At 39.5% G+C, this 27,122-nt stretch overlaps 1 protein-coding gene across 3 annotated transcripts in view; it reads left to right on the plus strand.

The window, feature by feature from the left end:
* Nucleotides 1-27,122, plus strand: part of SLC44A1 (solute carrier family 44 member 1) — a 199,439-nt gene that overhangs the window by 29,692 nt on the left and 142,625 nt on the right. For all 3 annotated transcript variants that reach the window (XM_054501834.2, XM_054501835.2, XM_054501833.2), the window contains exon 2: nt 24,918-25,007. In XM_054501834.2, the coding sequence (XP_054357809.1) occupies nt 24,918-25,007 (90 nt within the window). The remainder of the gene's footprint in view (nt 1-24,917; nt 25,008-27,122) is intronic.

Consider the following 27,122-nt stretch of genomic DNA (forward strand, 5'->3'; position numbering starts at 1 on the left):
TCACTGAACAAGAATTGTACTGGTGGAGGTGTATTGGCCTTTTTGAATGAGCATCTTCACTCCTGCCTCACTGCTTTTACTTATGATGTTCTTGTTTGGAATTTTTCTTCCTCCTATCTGAATCCTATCCTGATGAGCCAGTTCATATTCCCTCCTTTCAAGAAGCCTTCCTCTTCAGTCCACACTGACCACCTCCTTCTCTGAACACAGCATAAATTACCTTGGGTATTGTTACCTAAGTGTTTCATGTCACCTACCTATAGAAATATTGAATCTTTTAAAGCGTAGGATGAGGCCCTATCATTCTGATCATGAAACAAGTTCTTCTGCCCAGAATTTAATAACATATTGTTGAACAGTATGGGTAGAGTAAATAACAGTAACACAACTATGTATCCATTGTTTACTTATTTGCTATATGTAGTGGTACGTATTTTACATATACCGTGGTTAACCTCACAACTGTTACAGGTGAGGAAAATAAGGCACACATAGGGTTAAGTGATTTGCCTATGTCATGTAGTAGCTTCTTTGTAGTAGAGCCAGGAATTCTTAGTTATCTCATCCATTCCAATCTGTGAGTTTCTCAGGTGTTTCTATCTTTCATAACCTTGATCCTATTGAAAAGTAAGCACCTGTACTTTTAGAGCAATGAATTATATAATTTGAAATCCACACATGTGGACCCATGTGAAGTTTAAATTCTTAACAATAATGATATAAAACAGTTCAATAGTATTATGATTTCAAAATTAATTTGAAGTCAGTTTGAAAAATAATAAATTTTTTTCTTCAGAAGTACAAAGTTAAAGGCTTGGAGCTAGTCTTGACAGGAGAGTGGTATTTAAGAAACAACTATACAACCATAGAATGTATTAGGGAGGCCTATCTCAATTTGTTGTAATGCTAGATTTACATCACAGATGGTAGCTTCAGCTTTGATTTCAGCTCTTTCATGGAAAATAATGTGTTTTACAGCATCAGGGATTGTAAACACGTTCCAGAGTTGAGTGCATGTCAGAAGTTTTGGCATAGCTCTAAGCTTAGTAAATTCATCTTCAGAATGTCATGAATATTGAGTTTTTGTTGGTCATATTTTGCTTTCAGCTCTTGCATTTTGTTCATGAAAATGTGAGCCATGCAATGGGATAAATGCTTGGTGATTCAGGCCTGTCCCTGAGGGATCCACCTTGGAGGTAAACACAGACAATGAAAGTGTGATTCCTTATAAAATTTGTAACCTTCTTTTGAAATTGAGTTCTAGGAGATATTCTCAAAGTTTTAAATTTAGTGATTCTGTTGAGTTTCAGGGTTGGTCAGCTTATGAAAAATGAATGCAGTCTCTACTTATTTGATCCACATGTCTGGTTTGAATCAGAACACTTGTGTTTCCTTGATCATATCAGCAGTGCTACTGCTTTTTTCCCCCTGTAGTTTCAGTTTTGGTGTGTTCAGATGTCTTGTCACATCATGGAAGAACAATTTTTTTTTTTTTTTTTTTGAGACGGAGTGCTGCTCTGTCGCCCAGGCTGGAGTGCAGTGGCACGATCTCGGCTCACTCCGCCTCCTGGGTTCAAGCAATTCTTTTGCCTCAGCCTCCCTAGTAGCGGGGATTACAGGTACCTGCCACCATGCCCAGCTTATTTTTGTATTTTTAGTAGAGACGGGGTTTCACCATGTTGGACCAGGTTGGTGTCGAACTCCTGGCCTCAGGTCATTCTTCCACCTTGGTCTCCCAAAGTGCCGGGATTACAGGCGTGAGCCTCCGTGCCTGCCCGGAAGAACAATCTTAGAGTCACCAGGGGGTCTGACAAGTTGAGCCACTCCAAGCCCTTTAATTCCAAGTGTCCTTGATCTGAGGAAGCAGCTTAATAAATCTCTTGAACAGGTTTTCACAGCCTAGCCATATGACTGCATTAAAATAAAGTCAACTTCTATACACCTCTTCAAATATTTCTTGGATTTGTGAAGATTAAGGTGACTGAAGAGTCACAGTCTCAATCTGTCACTGCTTTCATCACATCATGCAGTGAACCTGATTCATTCATTCAGTAAGTAGTTTTTGAGATTTCTATGCCCTAGGAACTATTCTATGTACTGGGGATACAGCAAAGAACACCAAGGTTATTTTTTAAGGGGACTAAACAGAAACACAGGTAAAATATACAGTATAGCAGATGAAGATATGTACTGCTTTGGAGAAAATTAAGTTAGGAAACGGGGATGGGGAGCTGTGTGTGTGTGTGTGTGTGTGTGTGTGTGTGTGTGTCTGCAGTTTACAATAGGGTTGTCAGGAAAAGCCTCACTGGGATGAGGGGGCAAACAAACTTGACATTTAAGAAAGGAACATTCCAGGCAGAAGGAATAGCAAGTGCAAAAGTCAGGAAGCAATCCTGAGAGCTCAGTAGCATCAAGAAAACCAGAGTGGTCTGAGAAGTGGAAGGAAGGGAACAGCAGGTCCAGGCTATTTTGTGCCCAAGCATCTAGGGTGTTGTTCCAAGCCATTATAAAAACTTGACTTTTGCTCTGCATGTGACAGGAAGATATTATGGGGTTTCGAGCAGAGGAATAATAAGATCTGGCTTTCCAATCACGTTATTGAAACAAGTGTTGAGGGGACATGGGTGGAAGCAGATAGAAGGCTATTGCAGTAATAGAGGTGACAGATAATGGTGACTTGAACGAGAGTGGTAGCAGTGGAGAACTGATAGGACGTGGTCAGATTCTGGCCATATTTGGAAGACAGAGCCATCAGCATTTTCTGATGAACTGGATAGATGCTGTGAGAAAGCGGCAATAAGGTTTTCAGTCTGAACACCTGAAGGTGGAATTATTGTTTACTGAAAGAGGGAAGGCTGTTGGTGGAGCAGGTTGTGTAGAATATCAGGAGTTGGTAATAGATGTGTGTCGTGGACGAGACAATGGAACTTGAGTGTGGTCAGCCTCATCTCTTGAATACACTTCAGAAATTGGCACGTGCCTCTCTTTACTGCAGTTACTCCATTCATGATAATGAGTTAAACTTTTCAGTGTTTAAATCAAGTGTCTTAGATTCCCTGATGGCAGGTACTCGTGCCTGTTAGCTTACTGGGTTTCAAAGAAAATCTCAAGCAGGCCACACTCTTATAAGCAGGTAGCACAAGATCCACTGGTTCTACGGGGACCCAAATGTTTCTGCTGCCACACCCTGTAGGTGAATCTGGAAAAAACAAGCAAACAAAAACAATAAAATGGAAGCCTCAACAATAATTGAAAAATACAATAAACAACCCACGTTTGCAAAATCAGGCACTAAAAACAATAGGGCTGATGGAAGTTGGGACGGACCAATTAAAACTGAGGAACTTTGTAAACCAAGTAGCCTAATAGGGCTTGGTCCTTCCCATGTAACCAAGTAGTGCATGGGAAGTACTCAGAAAATGTTAGTGTCAGTTCTGTTGTTGACACAAGAGTACTAAAAAACAAAATAAAACAAGAGCCAGCACAGTCAACTCTAGCTGGTACCTGTTTGCAGTATCACAGTCAGAAAATTGTATGTAGCTGTAAACCCTGGGGCTCATGCTTTCTTCTTTGGGAAATAGGTGTTAGAGGATATTTTGCTTCCAATAGAGACCATTTGGATAAAAATTGAAAAGCTGATCCAGCATATAGCCTTCTTAATCCGTTGTTTTAATAGAGGGAGGAATGTATTTGCAGCCTTCTTTTTTTTTTTGAGACAGGATCTCACTCTGTCACCCAGACTGGAGTGCAGTGGCGCTGTCTCCACTCATTGCAACCTCTGCCTCCCAGGCTCAAGCGATTCTCCTGCCTCAGCCTCCTGAGTAGGTGGGATTATAGGTGTGCCACTACCGCCTGGCTAATTTTTTTCTTTTTTTTTTAATTAATTAATTAATTTATTTTTGAGACGGAGTCTCGCTCTGTCGCCCAGGCTGGAGTGCAGTGGCGCGATCTTGGCTCACTGCAAACTCCGCCTCCCGGGTTCACGCCATTCTCCTGCCTCAGCCTCCTGAGTAGCTGGGACTATGGGCGCCCGCTACCACGCCCGGCTAATTTTTTTGTATTTTTAGTAGAGACAGGGTTTCACCATGTTGACCAGGATGGTCTCGATCTCTTGACCTCTTGATCCACCCGTCTCGGCCTCCCAAAGTGCTGGGATTACAGGCGTGAGCCACCGCGCCTGGCCTTTTTGAATTTTTAGTAGAGACTGGGTTTCACTATGTTGGCCAGGCTGGTCTCGAACTCCTGACCTCAAATGATCTACCCACCTCGGCCTCCCAAAGTCCTGGGATTACAGGCATGAGCCACCATGCCTGGCCGTATTTGCAGCTTTCTCATCTGCATTTGCAGCTTTGCTAGATAACTTAGAAGGAAAGTATAGTGGTTTTTGAAGCCACTGAATCAACTACCACATATGCTAAAGTAAGTCACTTCTGTAGACTTTCAGCTTTTTTTTCTGCCTTTAAGGTCATCTTATATTGCCAAGGCTTTCTCTTTAATCATGAGAAAGCTTGAAAACATTATTATGCTGAGAAAAATTGCATGTGAGCCAATGTGACTTCACCATTATGCCAACAGCATTCATCTGTTGCCAGTCAGATATGAGGTGTAATGCCTGTCAAAGAAACACACTGCAGCAGAACAAACTGTGCTGCTGACCTAGGACTCCTTAGATTTGCCCTTCAACCTGGGAACCAAACTCAGATCTACCTCCTTATTGATAGTCTAGGATTTTTCAGTTTAAAATAGGTATTCCCCGGGAGGTGGAGGTTGCAGTGAGCTGAGATCACGCCACTGCACTCCAGCCTGGGCAACAAAGCAAGACTCCATCTCAAAAAAAAAAAAAAAAGGTACTCAGAACAACCTTAAGTTATTTTAATAATATGTTCAAAAAACATTTGAAAAAGCTCAACATCTATTTTTAAGCCATTTTAAAACTAGGAACAGAAAACTTTATTTTTTTTTTATTTTTTATTTTTTTGATACGGAGTCTTACTCTGTTGCCCAGGCTGGGGTGCAATGGCACAATCTCAGCTCACTGCAACCTCTGCCTCCCGGGTTCAGCTAATTCTCCTGCCTCAGCCTCCTGAGTAGCTGGGACTACAGGTGCACACCACCATGCCCAGCTCATTTTTGTATTTTTAGTAGAGACGGGGTTTCACCATGTTGGCCAGGATGGTCTCAATCTCTTGACCTCGTGATCCACCTGCCTCGGCCTCCCAAAGTGCTGGGATTACAGGCGTGAGCCACTGTGCCTGGCTGAGAAAACTGTGTCTTTAATAAGATCCACTGTCTTAAACCAACAAGTCAGTCTTGTACTCGACAGTGATACAGTAGAGCATCTTCAGTTTATATCAGGAATATATAAACCTTCTATCACCATTAACATTGTTCTAGAAGTTCTAACTCGTGCAATAATCCACAATACCAAAGTAAGTGTAACGATCTGAAAGGAGATAAAATACAAAAAAAAGAAAATCAACTAAAAATTATAAGTGCTGTATTTGGTAAGTATACAAAAATCAGTATCTTTCTCAAGTGTTAGCAATAACCAGTTAGAAACATGTGTAAAAAAATCCCATTTATCAAAGTTTCAGCAAATGTAAAATTAGAAATAACCCTAACAAATATGTCCAATTGAAATGAAGAAAACTATAAAACTATAAAACTTTTCTTGAGGTTTTTAAAATAAATAAATGAACTAGAGGGACATACGTTGTTTCTGAATACAAAAACTAGAATATTGAGATGTCATTGTTCCAATTAAATTTAACATGATTTGAATAAAATTGACAAAATGATTCTAAGCAAGAGGCATAAAGGGACGACTAATATCAAATAAAATTTAAAAATAGTGGTCAACACTGTGTTGCAGTTTAGCAGTAATGGTCATGAGTTGAGATACTGGAGGTAGAGTACAGGATTCCAGGTCTAGCTCTGATTTATCAGCCACATGACTATGGCCCAGGTACCTAATCTCTTCAAGGATAACTTTCCTCACCTGTAAAGTGTGGGATTAAATGAGATAAAGAGTTGAGCAAATTGCTGGTGCATGGGAAGTACTCAAAAAAATGTTAGTTGCTATTTTGTTGTTGACCAAAAGTTAATGGAAGATAATAGTCTACACATAGACCATAGTATAAATAAGAATTTATTATTTGTTAAATCAGCTATTCTGAATTAACAATGAGTATTACTCACACTATACGTCAAAATAAATTCCATGAAACCATAAACAGGTATTAATAGAAGAAAACAGTATTAAATAGCTGAAGAGCTTAAAAGTGTTGAGACAAGGTCTAAAGTCAAGTTGATTTGGCTGTACAAAGGTTTGTTTCCACAAAAAAAAAACACAAATTGGGTAACAAACTGAGGCACAAATAGTGTTGTATTGGTGTTTAATAACCAGCTCTCCAAGTGAAGAAAAAAAATCCAGATTTGCTACATTTGCTGATTTCCATGGTGTATATACTCCCACTATGACTAATTTTAAGCTACCGATGTAAAGTCCATGAGCAGAAGTTAGGAAGAAATGTGCAAGGTTGTCTCTCATGAGCTGGTGTGAGCCATTGTGAGCTCACTGCAGCACACAAATGGCACAGGCATGGCAGAACATGCTGAGAAACCCTCGCAAGATCACCCAGCCCACCGAGGTGAACCTGTGACTCCCAGGCCAGAGCACATTCCTTTTTGTAGTTGCCTTCCCCAGGAAGCATAAGATAGACATAACAGAGCAAAAAATTCACTGTTGTCATGGAGAGCACCTTGACAGGGAGCTGGACCTGCAGATGCTTTCAGTAGAGAAACCCCTGTAGGGTGGCTGGGGCCTACCCTGGGAGCAGCCTCTTTGGGAACAAAGTCATACAATGGCTGAAGATTAAGGAGAGGGGTGTTGCTAGGCAAATGCTCTGGACCAGAACAGAGATGTTCCTCTGGTGGCTTCTCTTTGTGAAACCTATGATATTCTTGGCAGTGGCACATGTGTTTTACTCTGTTCCTTGGTAGGGTGCTTATAGTCTTTCTCTTTGTTTTTTACTCTCTTTTTGGTATTGTTGAATTAATGCCTATAATAGTTTTCATAAATGTGGTCACCAGAAAGATGAGTCGTGGAGGCAGTGGTAGTAGTACATGAGTGCATGAAGGGTTGTGTCTAGGAGTGATGACTCAGGTGATATCTTGTTGTAAAGATGTGTCTCATAGGGGCCAGGCAGACATGATATCGTCCGGAAGGGAGGTTTGAAGGTATAGAGGCTTGGGGTCCTTTGCCATGTTTGTTGACATAGGGCTTCCATCAGGGGCTTGCACTTTTTATTCCACAGTGGATGACTACTAGCTGGTCATTTCGTAACCCAGGCTTACATGTGCCATCTTAAAATGGGTTGTTCCTTTGTGATTGCATCTGTAGTTCTAATAGAAGATCAGCTTATTCTTGGGTGGACTTTGTGGAAAGAAGCAGGATTTAACTGGGTTTCAGAGAAATGAAGACTTCGTGAATTTGGGAGCCATATTGTTTAAATTGTATAGTTACTTGAAGCCTGTGATTGAGAATCATTACTTAGGGCAGTACAGAAAGAACCAATTGACATGGAGTGGGATGGGATACAGAGCCTGAGGAGAGAAGAAAATAGTTACTTTTGTGGGATTAACACAGATTAATTTTACACTGTGAGAAAAGTAGCTGTAACAGACACATAGAAGACTGGCTGGTGGGCAAGATGAATTGCCGTAATTGTATACAAACCAGTCAAGGTCTGTCTGAGCTTGGGACCTGGCTTTACGAGTGGGATGTCTTAATGACTCATTGGGTGTGGAGGTTTACAGATACCTGTGTTTTTAGAGCATTTACTTATTCAAGTTAGGCTTATTAGCATTCATTTTTCTTGGTTGCTTTTTTTTTTTTTAAGAACAAGTTTAGTATCTCCCATTTGTAGAGCTATTAATTTGATGATTCAGTGTTCCCCCTCACTTATTTGAGTGTGTCTAATCTAATCACTTTTGATCTTTAGCTGGTTTTCCTTAACTCAGCTTCTGGTGTGCCCATATGTTTTCTTGTGAATGTTTGCTGATCATGGAACCATTGAATGTCAGAGTTGGAAAGGACTGCAATAGTCTTCTGATCAGACTGTCAATTTGATATTTGAGTCCTCTGTATTGTTTTCTTCTCTACTTCCTTCTTAATAATAGATTGGGTCTTGGGTTTTTTTTTGTTTTTTTTTTTTCTTTGAGATGGAGTCTTGCTCTGTCAGCCAGGCTGGAGTGCAGTGGTGCGATCTCGGCTCACTGCAGCCACCATCTCCTGGGTTCAACCAATTCTCCTGCCTCAGCCTCCTGAGTAGCTAGGATTACAGGCGTGCACCACCATGCCTGGCTAATTTTTGTATTTTTAGTAGAGACGGGGTTTCACCATGTTGGCCAGGCTGGTCTTGAGCTCTGACCTCATGATCCACCCCCCTCAGCCTTCCAAAGTGCTGGGATTACAGGCGTGAGCCACTGCGCCTGGCAGGTCTTGATTTTTTAATAGTTGGAATTTGCCAAGAAGGAGGATTTGGGGGTTTTGTGACAATCTATCATCTTCATATACAGCAGTCACTTGGAAATAACCCATTGGTCATACTTAGGGGTAGCTGAAGGTCAGCTGGTTATCTGATGCTGAAATGTCAGTGCACATTCAGTGGCCCCTGCTGCAGGATACTTCAACCTTTAATTTTAAACCTTGGGCCACAGGTGGGAGTTTAGTTGGACTTTGGACCCAAATTGTAAGGCCAGGTTAAACTCAGCACTCTCATGCTCCTAGGACTTCCTCCATGGTTCTGATCTATTTCCGGGCATGGAGCGGGTGCTGAAGGTTGGTTGATTGTGGAGAAACAACCTTGTTTTATCCAAAGATAGTAAGGCAAGCCTGCAGATCTAAGAGCTGCTTATTTGTAAATTATACTGAAATGCTAGGAGAAGTTCTCTGGAAATGGTCAAAATTGTAGTTCTTTAATATTTTCTCCTTGTAGAATTTGAATGGGAAGTACTTGGTGTGGTTTAGGTTTTACCAAGGAAGGCCAGCTGATGGCTGTGAAGAGGCTCTGCTAAGTGTCATTGACCTTAGAATCCACAAAGCTCTGGGGCTTTGGAGACTTAGAACTTAATTTTGCTAGATTTAAAGTGTACTCTTCTCTTAACGTAGAATTCATGTAAAACTACATCATAAGACACACCTTATCAACCCAGAAGGCCAATTTATTAAAGAATCAACTGACAGGCAGACCAGAAATTTTTTGTCAGTTTGGTAAGCATGAAAGTAAAGCCATATTATTATTATTTAAGAACTATTACATTTATTCTTAATAGAAAAGTAGTATGGTTATTTTTTAAAAATCCAATCCCAATATGTGTGAGTCCTTTCTCATTCCACCTTATGAGATAACAAGTGTTAGCAGCTTAGTCTGTATAAATTCTTCCCAAGTGTCTGTAATTGCAATAAGCTCCATTGGTCTATTGCTTTATTTTTCTATAGTTCTCTAGTTATGTTGTGCACTCCACTTGTCAACCTGTGGAAGGCAAGAGCACAGTCAGAAGGTTGCGTGATGACATGGAATCAGATGAAGGGAAGGGGAGTAGGCTGGATGACCCATGGTGCAGCCTCAGTTCAGTAGCCTGAATTGTCTATTATTCAGCAATAAAAGCACGTCTGCATGAGAAGCTGGGTGCCAGAGTTCACTCTTCTAGGACCCTTTCCCCAACACAGTTTGGAAGGGTAGTATCAAGGTTTATCTGTCACACTTTTATTTTTCACTATAACTACACAGGTACAAATCCTGGCACCTAATAGGTGCTAAGTAAATAGTAGTATGTATCTACCTGCCCTATCCATTTCCTATTTTCTGACAAATACAGTCTTTTTTTTTTTTTTAAGAGATGGGGTCTCACTTTCTTGCCCAGGCTGGTCTTTAACTCTGAGCGCAAGCAATCCTCCCACATCAGCCTCCCAAAGTGCTGGGATTATAGCCATGAGCCACTGCACCCGGTCCTGACAAGTGCAATCTTTCTGTAGCTGTGTTTATACTGCAATCTGGTTTTGCCTTGTCACGTGAGTCCTTTGATCTCTATAAGATGATTTTTCTAATTCAGATCTATTTTATGTTATATTTTAGTTGTCTGCAACATTATTTACCCTCTTCCCTTGTGTTGCCTACAGAGGGATTGAAAGTCAGCACCTTATCTAGTAATTCTAATAACTTCTGATTTCTCAGAAACATTATTTTGTTCATCAAATTTCATTATTACCCAAGTCTTTACCTTAAAGACCTTCCACTTTCATCTCGTATATCTGATGCGGTAGCTATATGAAAGTGTTCATATGGAGTCTGTCATGAAGTCAGCAGAACTCTGCAGGTGAAGTGGCCAACGTGGACCCTTTGAAGTGTTTTAATGTGATTTCTTTTATGCATATAACAAATTTATTGAGATATAATTCATATATCATACAAAATGATTTTTAGTATGTTCATAGGGTTGAATAGCCACTGCCGCAATCAGTTTTAGAACATTTTTATCACCTCAAAAGAAACCCCATACCCATTAGCAGTCATTCCCCATTTCCTCTCAACTCCCACTTTCTGTCTCTATAGATTTGCCTATTCTGGGTATTTCATATAAATTGAATTATATAATATATGGGCTTTGTGCCTGATTTCTTTCACTTAGAATGTTTTCAAGGTCCATTCATGTTGTAGCATGTATCACTACTTCATTCCTTTTTATTGCAAAATTATATTCTATGGCATGGATGTACCATATTGTGTTTAATCACTCATCAGTTGATGGGCATTGTATGTGATTTTTTTTTAATAGCAAAGTAGCACTTTAAGTATTATTGTTTTTGAAATACAATCAAGTGTTTTACAGAATTTAGGTGGAAGTTACAGATGGCTAGGAGGAAACAACAGTTTGTTTCTGCCTGTTAAATATCACTGCAGGTGTTTTCTTCAAATATCAAGAGTAATATTTGGACATTTGGAAATTACCTTTGAAATCAAAAGACAAAATATGTTAATAACATGTTATTCTTGGTTATGACCTATAATTTTCCTGTAAGAAAAAGTTAACCATGTAAAAAAAAATAATTTACCAACTGTCTCAGGCATCCGTGTGAAGAGACCACCAAACAGGCTTTGTGTGAGCAACAAGGCTGTTTATTTCACCTGGGTGCAGGCAGGCTGAGTCCGAAAAGAGTCAGCAAAGGGTGGTAGATTTTCATTAGTTCTTATAGGTTTGGGGATAGGTGGTGGAGTTAGGAGCAACATTTTGCGGGCAGGGGGTGGATCTCACAAAGTACATTCTCAAGGGTGGGGAGAATTACAAAGAACCTTTTTAAGGGTGGGGAAGATTACAAAGTACATTGATCAGTTAGGGTGGGGCAGAAACAAATTCCAGTGGTGGAATGTCATCAGTTAAGGCTATTTTCACTTCTTTTGTGGATCTTCAGTTGCTTCAGGTGATCTGGATGTATACGTGCAGGTCACAGGGGATGTGATGGCTTAGCTTGGGCTCAGAGGCCTGACACCCATCTGGCCAACATGATGAAACCCCGTCTCTATTAAAAATACAAAAATTACCCAGACATGGTGGCATGTGCCCGTGGTCCCAGCTACTTGGGAGGCTGAGGTGGGAGAATCACTTGAACCTGGGAGGTGGAGGTTGCAGTGAGCGGAGATTGCGCCACTGCACTCCAGCCTGGGCGACAGAGTGAGACCCTGTCTCAAAAAAGATTTTTTTTAAGATAAATTAAGCTGTAGAATGTACTGCGGTATTTTTACTGCAATTCTTATGCCTCTCATTTTCCTCTTTTCCCTCCTTTTTTCCACATAATTCATTCCACAGTGTCTACACAGGATATGCTAACCACAGTAAACAGAGCACAGCAAAGTGTCATGGGTCCTGGCCCAACTTTCTGGTTCACATTCCTGCTGTAGTACGTACTGACCATTTGACTTGGGCATATTACTTAACCCCCTTTGTCTCAGTTTCCTCGTCGGTAAAATGGGAATAATAACAACATCAACCTCATAACACTTGTTCTGAAGAATAAATGAGTTAATACAGGCAAAATGGCACATGGAATACGCTCAACAATATTAGCTAAAATCTGTCTCTTTGTATGGTATTATGATTTAGTGTTACACAGTCACTTTAAGTACTTGTATAAAACATCATTTTGGTAATAGTCTTAATTTTGACTGATCTATAATCTTTTTCTACCTTAATATGCGCAGCTTTTCCTATAATTTCACCAACCCTCGATTACGAACTCAAATGGGTTGTGTTATAAAAGGGAGGACAACCAGGCACAGTGGCCCATGCCTGTAATCCCAGCACTTTGGGAGGCCAGGGCAGGAGGATCACTTAAGGCCAGGAGTTTGAGACCGGCCTGGGCAACATAAACGAGACCCTATCTCTACAAAAAGTAACAATATCAGCCAGGTATGGCAGTGCATGCCTGTATTCCTAACTACTCAGGAGGTTAATGTAGGAGGATTACTTGAGCCCAGAAGTTTGAGGCTGCAGTGAGCTATGATCGTGTCACTGCTTTGCAGCCTGGGTGACAAAACAGGATTCTCTCTTTAAAAAATAAATAAAATAAAATATGAAAGGGAGGACAGAAAAGGTAGAACCCAGAGATAAGGAAGGTAAATTAGCAAGAGAACAGCAGAAAGGTGAAAGTAAAGTAGCTGAATCTCTTAAGCTCCAGCACCCTTCCTTTCATATGATAATAAGTTATTTATTGAATTAATGGATTTTTAAGTTTGGTTGATTACGGGTTTCAGAATTGAAGTTTCCTTCAACTTCCTTTAAAACTTTAAGACCTCACAGTCTATGTTTATCAAAACATCATGTTGTACACCTTAGATATATATACTTTTTACTACTCAATTATACCACAGTAAAGCTGGGTGGAAAATTTAAGCTATAAAAAAGGCATTTCAGTTTTTCTCATTGTATTGTCATTTGAAAGTTACTATTAATTTGTTTCTTACACAATTGCCTATAAAACTGTGTACTCATTCATTTCCTCTGGTTGTATTTCCCTTACAACTAGTTTTTCAGTTTTCAAACACATTTTATAATATGTACAGTATGGGAACAACTTAAAGATGTTTGAGATGAATATTTGTGGGAACTCACTTTTTTTAATGCTTCATAGGGAAGATTTTCCTGTATCCCACTAGGAAAGGACGTAACAATGATTTAGGGCCTAGTCCTAGGAACTTAAATCATTTATCCTGAAAACAATGCATGGTATAGGGTAGTTGTCCTTACCTTGCAGGTGGGGAGGTCAGTTCAGCTGATCATACTACTATTTAGAAGACTAGCTAGAATTCAAGCCCAGGTTTGTGTTCCTTTCCCTCTCCACACCTGTTCACCTCTCTAAATTGCCGGTTTTCCTGCATTCTTCAGGAGAAATCTTGCTCCTACCTGGGTCATTCTCAGCATACAGCTTTCTAAGGAAGTTTGAAGTGTTCTAATCTCCCATCAATAAGTGTTAGGTAAAATGACTTAACAGTTTCTGGTGGTTTTGATACTGTATCTTTTTACAGGCGATATAATGAGGAAGTAGAAAAAGCATAATCTGGATAAATGGGAGCATATATTATACATATAGATGTTATTTCTTTCATAATTAAATAGCGTTAATAGAAATCAGAGTGGGAAAAATGCATTATAAATCAAACTACTTAAAAATTGCATCATCCCTTTCTAGTGCTTACATATTTGCATATTCTCCTTTGCAGATTTGTATAATCAGAGCATAGATACAATTTCAAACCATGTTTCTAACACAACTGTTTATTATAATAGTTTTTATATGTTACTATACAATCTTCATAGTTATTTTTATGACTGTTTAATATCCCAGTCGTAGATTTATTTTCTATTATTGGATAGTTAATTTGTAATTTTTTTCTCATAATAGCATTGTATTGAACATGTGGAGCTATTTTAATGTTTTTTGTTTGTTTGTTTGTTTTTTGTTTTGAGACAGGGTCTCGCTCTGTCGCCCAGGCCGGGGTGCGGTGGTGTGATCACGGCTCACTGCAGCCTGCATTGCCCGGGCTCAAACGATTCTACCACCTCAGCCTCCCAAGTAGCTAGGACCACAGGTGTGTGCCACCACGCCTGGCTAATTTTTTAATTATTTATAGAGACGAGGTCTCACTATGTTGCCCAGGCTGGTAGCAAACCCCTGGGATTAAGCGATCCTCTAGCCTCAGCCTCTCAAAGTGCTAGGACTACAGGCATAAGCCACCATGCCTGGTCCTATTTTAATATTTCGGATTATTTCCTTGGGCCTCTGAAATATATTGCCAAATTACTTTCTAAAAGTGGTTAACCAATTTACATTGCTTTCAGTTTCTTAACCAGTGTTATCAGCGTTCTGAAAGTTTTTCAGTGGGAGTAGTATCCTAACTATGAACTCTTATTCTCTGATTTCTAGAAATATAATGAGAGAGGTCAGCATTGTCTGCAACCACTTCCCCCAATGGGTGTGTGACCAAATATGTTTTGGAGAATCTTACAATAAAGGCTCAAAGAATTCCTGCTTGAAAGACTGGACTTTGTTAACCTGCATTTCCAGAACTCATTTAAAATGGGATTAATTTTTCTCATCTAATCCATTAACAAACATCTTTGGGAAATGCCAGCCATATAATATCTGCGGGAAAAGGAATCTGCTTATGATGCAATAGATACTTTTTGGGTAAAAAATCTCATGCAAGAGAAGCAGTAAGGCTGGCTGTTCTAACATCATGCCACTCCAGTGCTAAGAGACCTAGCCTGGTTTATTTATTCACTAAATAAATGTGCTGACAGCCTATTTATGTGCTAACTGCAGTAACTATTGGGGACATAGGAGTTAACAAAGTCAAGTCCCTGTCCCCAAGTAGACGATAAAGTGGGAAGACTGAACATTATATAGGCAACCATTTAGGGGAAGCTTCTGTACACATTGTTTTGCATGGAATAGGTTTTCATTTGAAGAATATTTGAGTGCTTTCTATAAACAATGTTAATCCCTGGGTTAAACAAAAAATAGACACATTACACTTACCATCAAAAAGGTCATCTACTGGGAAAACATAAATAATTATAATATGGAATGATAATTACTGTGATGATATTTACATAGTGTGCTGTAGAAACACAAAGGAAGGGAACCTAGTTCACCTTACGGGTTCCTCTGGTAGGGATTTGGTTCACTTAAGAGTTTTATGCCACTGCCATAGAACTGAACACATATTTGTTTCAGTGCGTGACTGCTGTGAACTAAAAACATCTTAATTGGCAAAGACAATACCTAATTTTGATTTAGAACATAAATTTACCAAATTCTGCCCACCTATTTGCTATATTATGATCAGTGCAATCTTTATGTTACTTCTGTATAAGTCATTATAAGTCAGTTCTCAGTGTTTTTTTGTTTGTTTGTTTGTTTGTTTTTTGAGGTGGAGTTTTGCTCTGTTGCCCATGCTGGAGTGCAATGGTGCAATATCAACTCACTGCCACCTCCGCCTCCCAGGTTCAAATGATTCTCCTGCCTCAGCCTCCTGAGTATCTGGGATTACAGGTGCCCACCACCATGCCTGGCGAATGTTTTTGTATTTTTAGTAGAGACAGGGTTTCACCATGTTGGCCAGGCTGGTCTCGAACTCCGGACCTCAGGTGATCCACCCTCCTTGGCCTCCTAAAGTGCTGGGATTACAGGTGTGAGCCACCGCACCTGGCCTATAAGTCAATTTTTATCTGTTCCATCATGGAAAAGAGAGCAAGATTGGAGTAAGACTCTTATATTGCATATGCATGAAATTTTAAAAAATGGTTACAGCATAGCCAGAAAAGTCAATATACCCATTAACAGTCTGGAAACTGACTATTCTGTAGCACATGGGAGGTGCGAAGTAGAACTTTGGTCTATCAGTCTGTCCTTGGTATCATCAAGTACTGAAGAAATTCTGACCCTTGTAGGATGCGATAGGAAAAAAATGAAGCCCATGAAAACTATAATTTAAAAAAATTAAATAGTAATTTTAAATTATAAAGGTTGCTTACCACTGATTCAGGAGAAAGACAAGTTAGAGATACTGTTTGAGGATTGCAGGCAAGGCTTGTCTGTATAATTTTGATTGTTTCTTTGATAATAGAGGTAAAATATGTTATTAGCTATGTTGCAGAACAGGATTAACTTGGCCTCTGCCCAGTAATTATCATGTGTTCATATGCAAGAAAGACAGTCATTGAGAAGTCTGATGCAAGAGAGACATCTTTGTAACAGGTCCACAATTATTTTTTTAGGGGAATTGGAGGCAGAATGAAGTCATTGGCAATTTATCTCTCTGTGATCTTTCTATCACTAGATAAATACCTAACTTACAAAGCAGCTCTAGTTGCCATTTCCCCCTTTCTCCTTAAATGGATGAATGTTTGTGATTTAGCATAAAGTTTATGAACTAAGAAAAGCAGTTGGGCACAGAATCCTGTATCTTTCCACGCAGTGTATCTTATTACCTTTAACTGTCTGTTAAAATCATGCTTTTAGTTTTACCTTTCCGTAATGAATTGCCATCACCAGGCTTAGCAAATGAAACAGATTACTTATGGTAACCGTAAGTAGTTATGCACTCCAGATCCTTGACAGAGCCTTCCCAAAGGACAGGCAATGTCTTTCAAAATCCTATTACAAGATTTATTTGCAGATGCTAGGAACAGAAGGCTAGAGTCTCCATAGTTTATTGCTACTCAAACTTCATCAGATCTGCTCACTCTATTGAAAACTGTGGCAAAAATGATATACATCAGCTCTTTTATTTTTTTGTTACCACTCTGTGCAAATAAAAGCATATCGGGGAATTTAATGAAGCAGTATGTCCTTAGAGGGAGCTTTAAAGATTCTGAATGTACAACTATTTGTCTTTAATACTGGAGGTTTCTGTGTAAAACTGGCAGGAGCAAAATAAAGTCTTCACAGACCAATGTTTGCCACATACACACTTGAATCGCACAAATGTCTATGCAGCGGTGACCTTGGAGTTGGATGCATTCAGTGACTATTATAGTGGCTTTTGAGGTGTGTCAGGGAGTAGTTAGGACAGTGAAAACTACAGCAGAGCTGCTGGAACTGTGGGACTGTTTTGGAAATGGTCTGCTACCTCAGGAAGTGGAGACTGATGTTCAAACAAAAAAAATTGGGGGAGGGGTTGATTACTCAACAAATTACCCAGTTCAACCCAAGGACACATTCTGGACTCTGTGCTTGATGAGAGTATATCTTAGCTTGCTTTGGCCTTCTCAGGTATGGTTGGCTTTTCATCAGAATCTGGGAAAAGTAGCAGTGATGGATCTGTGCTGCAAAGATCTAGGCACACAGGAAGAATAGCATTCCTGTGCCTGTCATGAGGTATAGGCTTCAGGTTATATGGGATTCCTGGCCTGCCAGCTTAACTCTCCTTACTAGGGACCTGTAAGAACACAAGTATATGTTGATAACCTTGTCAGAAAGATACTCTTGATTGTGCTTAAATTTCTGAGCTTCAGTACTTTGTTAGTAGTTAATACTTTTATACCTCCCAGTTGATCAGGAAAAAATACAAGAATGTGAGTGGTGCTGTAATTGTGAAATGGCAGCCCAAATGGTATTGGAATCTATAATGGTTGGTCTCTTATTTGTTTGCAGGCTTAACCCTGCCCATATACCACTTCTCTTCCCTGGGACCAGCCTCCCAGGCTGCTATTTATTGTTACTTTGAATGTTGGAGAATGCAGTTCTCTGGCTTAGTCTGGGGGAATGCCAAAGGAGCATGTAGTCCTTTAGCCTGTCAGAAATTCCAAGTTGCAGCACCTGTAGATATATGTGACCAGATAGTACTTAACTCATTGTTAGTAGGAATCTCACCGGTGACGTCTACATGAAAATATTATTCCAGTAGCTTAGTAAATATAACCCTACACGATAAGTGTCAGAAAACGAAAGAAGATATTCTTCCTCATTTCTGAGGCTGAAAGGCCTCTTCCTAACTGGAGCCACAAAATCTTTAGTGTGTAAAAAAATCTTGAAATGAAGTGAGAAATGGCTGGTTTTTTTTTTTTTTTTTTTAAAGAAACTTAATGTCCTGTTTGCTACTAAACATTTCTGGGTGTAATAATTCTTATTTAGCAGTCAATATTTCCCCATGATAGCAACCAAGAATTTTTAGAATGTTTTGGGGCACAAAACACATTCTATTTTAGACACTGAAAGATCATTTTAATGTTTGCCTCAGAATATAAGCTGCAAAAGTTTATGAGGTAATTTCAACAGTTCTCACAAATGTTTCCTTAATGTTCCCCATGTCTATTCCTGCAGTACCTTTTCTGTCTCTATCTTGGCAAAGCTCATGCTATCATAGTACTTGGTTTGTCTCTTTCCCACTTAAACTAGAGCTCTGGGGCTGTCTTACTTGTTTCATCTCAAGTATTTTATGTGGTGCCCAGTATTTATTTGAAGAATCAAAGAAATGCTTAAGAATATTTTCTGAAGCTGGGTGTGGTGGCTCACGCCTATAATCCTAGCACTTCGGGAAGCCAAGGCTTGATCCAGGAGTTCAAGACCAACCTGGGCAACATGGTGAAACCCAATCCGTTTAAAAAAAAAAAAATTAACAGAGCGTGGTGGTGTGTGCCTGTAGTCCCAGCTACTCAGGAGGCTAAGGCGGGAAGATCACTTGAGCCTGGGAGATCAAGGCTGCAGTGAACTGTGATTGTGCCATTGCACTCCAGCCTGGGTGAATGAGCAAGATCCTGTCTCGAAAAAAAAGAATATTTTCTGAAAATCAAGCAACTTCATATAATTGACTCTAACCTTTTTATAGCACATTTTCCATTATTTTAAAACCTGGTGTATGAAGGAAAGATTGATAGCATTAGGTAGTACTCATATTACTTATAAGAATTTTTTGGGAAGCTTTGTACTTCTGTCTTAATTAGGAGAAAGTCATACAGGCAGTAAGCACAGAGTATGAAAAGGGAGCAGGAATATTCAGTCTCTGCCTTTAGATATTACCCAGATGTCTTCTGACTTCCAGGGTTTTGGACCCTACCTGCCTCCATATTTGAGACCTAGTTAACTCTTTTTGTATGTAATCTGAATCGTTGATAACACTTGTCTGATCTTTTGATACCTTCCTAATCCTGCCGGCCTGGCCTAATTCTGTGCACTTGATGCAGAATTGCCAGACCTTTTCCTACTTAATTGGCCCCTGGCCTTGGCCCACCCTGCCTGCCATATTACTGTTGATCCCTCCAGTGGCGGCTAATTTGACCTAATTGTTTATAACATATCACTTACCAAAACCTCTGTGTTTTACTATTATCTACAAATACATTTATTCAACAACTGTATCTTTATTTGCAATAACATGGAAATTTAGATTAAAACATTTTGCAGATTTATTTACTAAAAAAAATACACCCTTACTATACACCCTTACTATAGCATATCAAATTCACCAGAAGGCCTTGGGTTTAGTTATTAGGGCTCATAGTGAATGTGGAGTCTAAGACATAGTAGTACTATGACTTCTATAAGAGATACCATGGAAGCTAAAAAATTAGATATCTATGCTGTACAAAATATAGGAAGGCATGTGAAGGTGTTACACATTGTTCCTCCCTAACTTTAAGGATATAAATGTACAAAGAAGAGGTATGTGCCAGCTGTGGTCTGACTTAGAATTGTTCTTTAATTCTCCAGTAGTAGTATTAGAAATTGTAATTCTGCCTTCTAGATTACTAACCTTGTATATGTGTGCAAAAAAAGCTTGTACTGTGGATATTGTTATAGGAATATATTCACACACTTATTTTTAAACATTAAAAAACTTTTTATTATGGAAAATCTCAAACCTTCATTTTAGCCATTTTTGGAAATCTTTTAAATCTTTCTTTTGTACCTCCAAGTTTGTCTGGTATCAATTCCTTGTGCCTGAAGAACTTTCCTTAACATTTCTTACAGTTCAGATCTGTGGCTATTAAATTCTGTCACGTTTTTTGGTTTGAAAAGTGTTCGTGTCTGAGAGATATCTTCTGTCAGCATAGAATTTGGGGTTGGTAGTTTTTTTTGTTTTCATTTTCCTTTCAGCGATTTAAAGATGTCATTCTGTGGTTTTCTACTTTTCATAGTTTCTAACAAGAAGACTACTGTAGTCTTTGTTTTTCTGTATGTGATGTGTCTTTTTTTACCCCTCTGGCTGCCTTCAAGAAGATCTTTGTATCTTTGGCTTTCAAGGGTTTGAGTATAATAGGTGTAGAGGGTGTGTGTTTGTGTATTTATTCTGCTTGGGATCCTCTGCACTTCTTGGATCTGTGCTTTGATTTCTTTCATTATGTTTGGAAAATTTGCAGTCATTTTTTTTCAAATATTTCCTCTGCCTCATTCTGTCTTCTTCTTGGATTTCAATTACACATATGCCACATCATTTGTTATTATCCTATAGTTCTTGGATGCTCTATTCTGGTTTTTAAATTTTGAGTCTCTGTGTGTGTGTGTGTGTGTGTGTGTGTGTGTTGCATTTTGGATGATTTCTGTTAACCTGTCTTTGAGTGTACTGATTTTTTTCCTTGCCTGTGTTTAGTAAACTGATGAGCCTGAGAAAGGCATTCTTCATCTTTGTTACCATGTTTGTTTGTTTGTTTTTAGTATCCCTGGATCCTGTCTTACAGTTCCTGTTTTTCTGCTAGAGTTTGAGGACTCAGGTTTCAGACATAGATTTTCCACTTGTTTTCTTTGATTTTTGTTTTCCTATTCTATAAAATAGAAAAGTCAGGAGTATATAGTAATTAACAGAATTGTTTTAGGAATCAAATGCGGTCATAGATAATATAAATGTATGCCCTTGGGCAAGCCCCTTCTCTTCTCTGGGTTTCAATCACTCTAACTAAAGGCTTGGATTATATGATTACTTTGGTACTATTTAGTTCCTAAACTGCAAGATCCTGTGAAGGGGAGAGACCTAACATTTACTGAAAGCCTGGTATTAATCTCATGTAGAATCTGAGAAAGGGGTAAAATCACATTTAAAAAGTGCTGTTGCAAAACAGTTTACTTTTGCTAGTTCTATGCAGAATTTTAATTGGAAGAAACAGCATTAAATCCTGTTGCCACTTGGTTAAATCTGTTAAAGAATTATTAAAAATTTTCAACTCTTGGGTTTTCTGACTCACTTGAGAAACTTCATGGCTCATAACACATCTCACTTGCTTTCCCTGTACCAACAGGATTTAAAATTATTGAGTTGGCTCCCAAATTTTTCAATGTGAGGAGAAACTAATTGAGGTTATTGCTTTTTACTAACTAGTGCAAATAAAAAATAGTCATTGGAATAGGCTTTGGAGTGACAGACTTGGGGCGGGGGGCGGGGGGGTGGCCCAAAGACTGATTGTGCAGGTGTGAAACCTTAGGCTGATTATTTAACTTCTGAGCTGAGTTTCCTCATCTGTGAAATAGAGATGATACCTACATGAGCTGTTTTGAATGTAGAAGACATGTTTGTAAAGCTTTGAGTCTAATGTCTGATTAATAGTAATCAATAACTGATGGCATTAACAATGGCAGCTAAAATGAAATCTGCCACCATTAAGTCAAAATTTTAGTAAGTATAAGGGAAAAAGAGTTTAATATTCTTTATATCCTTTTTAGTGGGAAGGTCCACTTGGTAAAAGGATATTTTAATAACAGAGAGAAGGTTAACTGAAAAATATTGACGAATAATAATAACCAAGAATTGAGTGCATGCTGTGTGACTGGTGCTCACATTTACTTCTCAAAACAGCCCTGTGAAGTAAGCCAACCCTCCTCTGCTAAGTGTTCCTTTGTCCAAGTGAGGGTGATCACTTTTGTTCTTCCACACTACTTAAGACTCTGTCAATATTTTTTAATATGTAACTCCTACCCTCTCTCCACTTCTCACTCCCAGTGAAAGAATTTCTGTGTATTTGGCACAAAAGTGACCCACAGCAAGTTGAATGGACTTGTTGAGATGTTGAATCTTTGTATTTTTCTGGTCAAAAATGAACTATCTCTGTAAGTTATAGATGAAAATTTAGGCATTAATGAATTGAATGTTGGTCTAAGGTAAAAATACTAAGAAAATAGTTGTGGATAAAGAAACTATACAATTAACCTGAGGCTTCTCCCTTTCTTCCCTCCCCATACATGCTGTTTGTTAAGACAAACAAATACAGCATTTCAAAGTAGCTTTTGCTTTATAAATTACCATAGAGTAAATATAATGAATATCAAAGATGTGTCCAAATTCTCTGTTTGGAAGCAGTTTTACTGTAATGGGTATTATTCAAGACTGAAATTATTTAATACAAAGAAACGTTCTTTATTCACACTGTGAGCAACTGTCTTCCAAAATACAGACCACAATACAGGCATTCTTATATGAATAATACAGAGAATTATGTCAAATTATTTTGTAGTTTTTCCTAGTCATAACAAAGTTTCCACAAAAGTGCATTCTTGATCATAGATTTTAGAGTTGGAAGGAACCTAAGAGATCCAGACTAACTCTTTCCTGCCACCCAGAGATATGAAGCAATTTATCTAAAGTCATGTGGCTAACTAATGACAGAGCCAGGGAGAGAACCAGTCCTTCATCTATTATGCCACAGTGCTACATTCCTCTGGAAAAAAACCTGCCTACTCATTCTTGGTTTTTAATGCTAGTTAGAGTCTTAGGGTAAGATTTTTTTCCATGACTAACTAGTGCTCTTTTGTTTTCTGTGTGGGTGTTTGGGAACAAGCTAACTGGTTGTGTTTTTTGTTTTGTTCTGTTCATAACAATTGTACAGTGTAAGGCAATAACAAAGCATTTGTTTAACACTTTAGGGGTTAGGAAGAAATTGTTTTAACTCCAATTCTCTGCCCTCATTGTTGATAGGCAGGTATTTTAAAGTTGTGTTTTTTAATCTGGGGTTTGAATTCCCTAAATTCTTATGAAAATTATGTGAATATATGCTTACTTTTTTTGTTTGTTTGTTTTTGAGATGGAGTTGCACTCTTGTTGCTCAGGCTGGCATGCAATGGCGCGATTTTGGCTTACCACAACCTCCACCTCCCGGGTTCAAGCGATTCTCCTGCCTCAGCCTCCCACGTAGCTGGGATGCTACGTAGCATGCACCTCCTACGTAGCTGGCATGCACCACCACACCCGTTTAACTTTGTATTTTTAGTAGAGACGCGGTTTCTCCATGTTGGTCAGACTGGTCTCGAGCTCCCGACCTCAGGTGATCCGCCCGCCTTGGCCTCCCAAAGTGCTGGGATTACAGGCATGAGCCACTATGCCTGGCCTGTGCTTACATATTAAGAAAAGAATCTGTAGTTTTCATCAGGTTATCAAAGGATACATAGTTCAACACTATGGTTTTAGAGGGAGAGAGAACTAAGCCTGGTTGCACTCTATACTAATTGTACCAGAGGGCTCCCTTATCTCCAGCCCCTTCCTGCTGATACCGTTTCGTCCTGACAAGACTTTTCCAAATAGCTTCCTGGATCTTGTCACGGAAGCCACTGGAGGCCTGAACCTTCTCAGAGGAACCTTTCCCATAGGTTTCCCAAGGATACCTTCTTTCTCCCTTCGCTGCTTACTTTTTCTAGGAGAGGGTGTGAGACTCGGGCATTTTTATTCATTAGAAAGCTCAGGGGGGTTATTTCAGTTAGATTTCCATTAAAAGGGATTTGTGAGCTGACCCGAGATCCTAAGACTATTGAGATAAGAAAAAAAAAATGCAGTTGGAATTCCAGTCAATACTTTGCAAGTTAACTTTTAGAATGCCGCTAGTTCTGTAGTTCAGGATTCTCTGTGTTTGATCTAGAAACTAACATTTTCTAGGAACAAAATGAAAATGCATGGATTGTTTAGGAGTTGCACAGATCTGTCTATAGAAACTGAATTTTTTTTGACTTAGAAAAATCTACCCCTGAATAGGAATCCCGTTTTTTTGTTGTTGTTGTTGTTGTTGTTTGTTTGTTTTTGAGATGGAGTTTTGCTCTTGTTGCCCAGGCTGGAGTGCAGTGGCACGATCTCGGCTCACTGCAACCTCCGCCTCTTGAATTCAAGCGGTTCTCCTGCCTCAGCCTCCCGAGTAGCTGGAATTACAGCCCACCACCACGCCCAGCTAATGTTTGTATTTTTAGTAGAGACGGGGTTTCGCCATGTTGGCCAGGCTGGTCTCAAACTCCTGACCTCAGGTGATCTGCCCACCTCGGCCTCCCAAAGTGCTGGGATTACAGATGTGAGCCACCAGGCCTGGCCTGAATAGGAATCCATTTTGATGGGCATCTTTCCTAGAAGAGAACATATATATAAACAGCACATTCTAACTTTTTTTGTTTTTTTTTAAGTTTAGCATCTGCACACACAAAGAAAAAGCTAGCATTAAGACTGAAGTTGGAAGAGTGTATTTATTTATTTATTCATTTTTAAAAAGCCCTCACTGAGTACATATTATGAACCCTCAGGCATCATGTTAGATGCCGAGAAATAAGCCTGGTCTCTTCCCTTATGAAACTCACAGTCTGCTGGGACACAGCATAACAAATAAGAATGACAATTTAGCCTGCTAAAAACTCTAATACAGGTACCAAAAAAGCGATGAACTCAGTACCGGGCCTGGCCAGGAAGAGGGGTGGGAGTAGGGCCAGTGGAGTTATTAGCTGTGGGGGTTAGCATAAACGTCACAGAAAAGGTGACAAATATTTGAGTTGTGTCTTAAAGGTTCAATAGAAACTTGTTTGGCAAAGAAGGGCTCTACCTATAGCTGGTGTATTTGTGCCCTTCTAACTTTAACTAAACTTAGCATTTAACACTCTCTTATTTTGTATTTCCAATTAGAGCTCCAAACGAGAATGGAAGCCACTGGAGGACCGTAGCTGCACAGACATACCATGGCTGCTGCTCTTCATTCTCTTCTGCATTGGGATGGTAAGGAAACTCTCACAGATGGTCCAAACTGGACTCATGATCCAAGGGAATGACGAGGAGTTGTTTTAATGAGGGCAGTTGTGGAATATACCAGTCCTCATACAATTCAGTGGTATTTGGTGTCACTCTTGATTTGTTTTTCTACATGAAAACTGAGCTCAAATTAAGGAGCAGCTGGGACTCATATGTCATTCAATAGACCATTTCAGAAAGCAAATCATTTGATGTAAGTCTCTGAATGTTGATCTTGATAGAGTGGTGAGCAAAACAGTGACCATGAGTCACGAGCCCTGCGTATTCATCCAACCCAGTCACACCAACTTGTTGGTTATCTTTAGGGCAGTCATTTCCTCTCAGGGACTTGGTGTTCCACAGTTCTTCCTAGATGGGAGGCTGGTTGCTCACTGCTCCTTCCTCCTTCTGCCTGTCCTAGGCCCCTGCTGCCTTCTGTGTCTACTGTAATGAGTGGCATCTTTCGATTGGAGATGAAGGGACCTGGTGGTTTTCCAATGGCCCCTGCTGCCTGCTGTGTCTACTGTAATGAGTGACATCTTTCAATTAGAGATCAAGGGACCTGGTGATTTTCCAGTGGGTATAGAGAATGGAGGAGCAGAGTTGCTGGTACAAGGTATTAAGGATGTGTACATTCAATTGCATACCCACTCTGCCCTACAGGAGTTTCTGACACAGACTTCAGTGGCATTAGAGTCCCTGCCAGTGTGCTGGGCTGGAAAAAAGATAGAAAACTGCTATTTTTAAAGCGGTCTGATATTTAGAAGTAGAAAGGACATGGAAATCCTCATCTAGTCCATCACCCTTATTTTACAGATTAAAAACATCAAACTCAGAGATGGAAATTATTATCCCAAGGCTACACTGCTAGTTCATGACAGAGCTGAGAACAGAGCCCAGGTCTGTTCACTTCCAGATCAATGCTGTTTTCTAACACCCCATTTCCTCTTCCTCAAGGGGACCCTGCAGATACATTATTGCTCTCTCTCTCTTGTCTTCTACCATTCAAAATGCAATTATACTACCTCAGGCAGCCTTGTTCCTACTCATGTGTATTTTTAACCCCCTTCTTACTATACCTTTTATAGAGTTTCTTTATGAAAATCTTGCTCTTTGTCTCCTCTGACTGCTCACCAGGCCAGCGCCATTTGTGAATCGCAGAACAACTGTAATCTTGGCTAACAGGCACAATTGTAGGTACCAGTTCTGCCTCTGAGAAAAGGAAAAGAAAGCAATACATTTTAATGAGATACGATAAATCCAGTAAAATAAGGAGTGTTTATTTTAAAGATAAAAGCACAGTTTCACCAAATTTAGGATATTTAGGAAAGGTCAAAATACTCGTCTCCTAACTTAATGACTTAAAAGATATTGCTCAAAAGTTTCCTTAGTTTAATGGAATGACAGCTGAAATATAACATGCATGAATGTTTATGCAGCGTGTGGAGAAAAAAAAATTTTTTTTTTTTTTTTGAGACAGAATTTCGCTCTTGTTGCCCATGCTGGAGTGCATGGTGTGATCTCGGCTCACTGCAGCCTCCACCTGCCAGGTTCAAATGATTCTCCTGACACAGCCTCCCAAGTAGCTGGGATTACAGGCATGTACCACCATGCCCAGCTAATTTTGAATTTTTAGATGGGGGTTCACTATGTTGGCCAGGCTGATCTCAAACTCCTGACCTCAGGTGATCCACCCATCTCGGTCTCCCAAAGTGCTGGGATTACAGGCGTGAGCCACCGCACCCTGCCATAGAAAGATTCTTTGATAAAAGAATTAGTCCACAGCCTTTCCCCACTCCCTGAATGTAACCCTGGGACAAATAGCAGCTGACCTTTCAAAATTGTTTACAAAAACATATACCATGCTACCCGAGGTGCTTTGGATTTTCTGTGCTAAAATAGGTCAGGAAAGTGCAATCATTAATGTTAATAGGCTGATTTGGGAGTGACTTGAGACTAAGGAGTTATTTGTTTACTGAAACATTTTAATGCAATGGTAATTAATATAATGTTGATTTCAGTATGATGGTAATTAAGACCCACTGTATGTACTTTTAAATGTTGGCATAGCATTATTTGTTTTCGAATGATTCTTTTAATGGA

Source organism: Pongo pygmaeus, chromosome 13 (genome assembly GCF_028885625.2).
Source record: "Pongo pygmaeus isolate AG05252 chromosome 13, NHGRI_mPonPyg2-v2.0_pri, whole genome shotgun sequence".
NCBI lineage: Eukaryota > Metazoa > Chordata > Mammalia > Primates > Hominidae > Pongo > Pongo pygmaeus.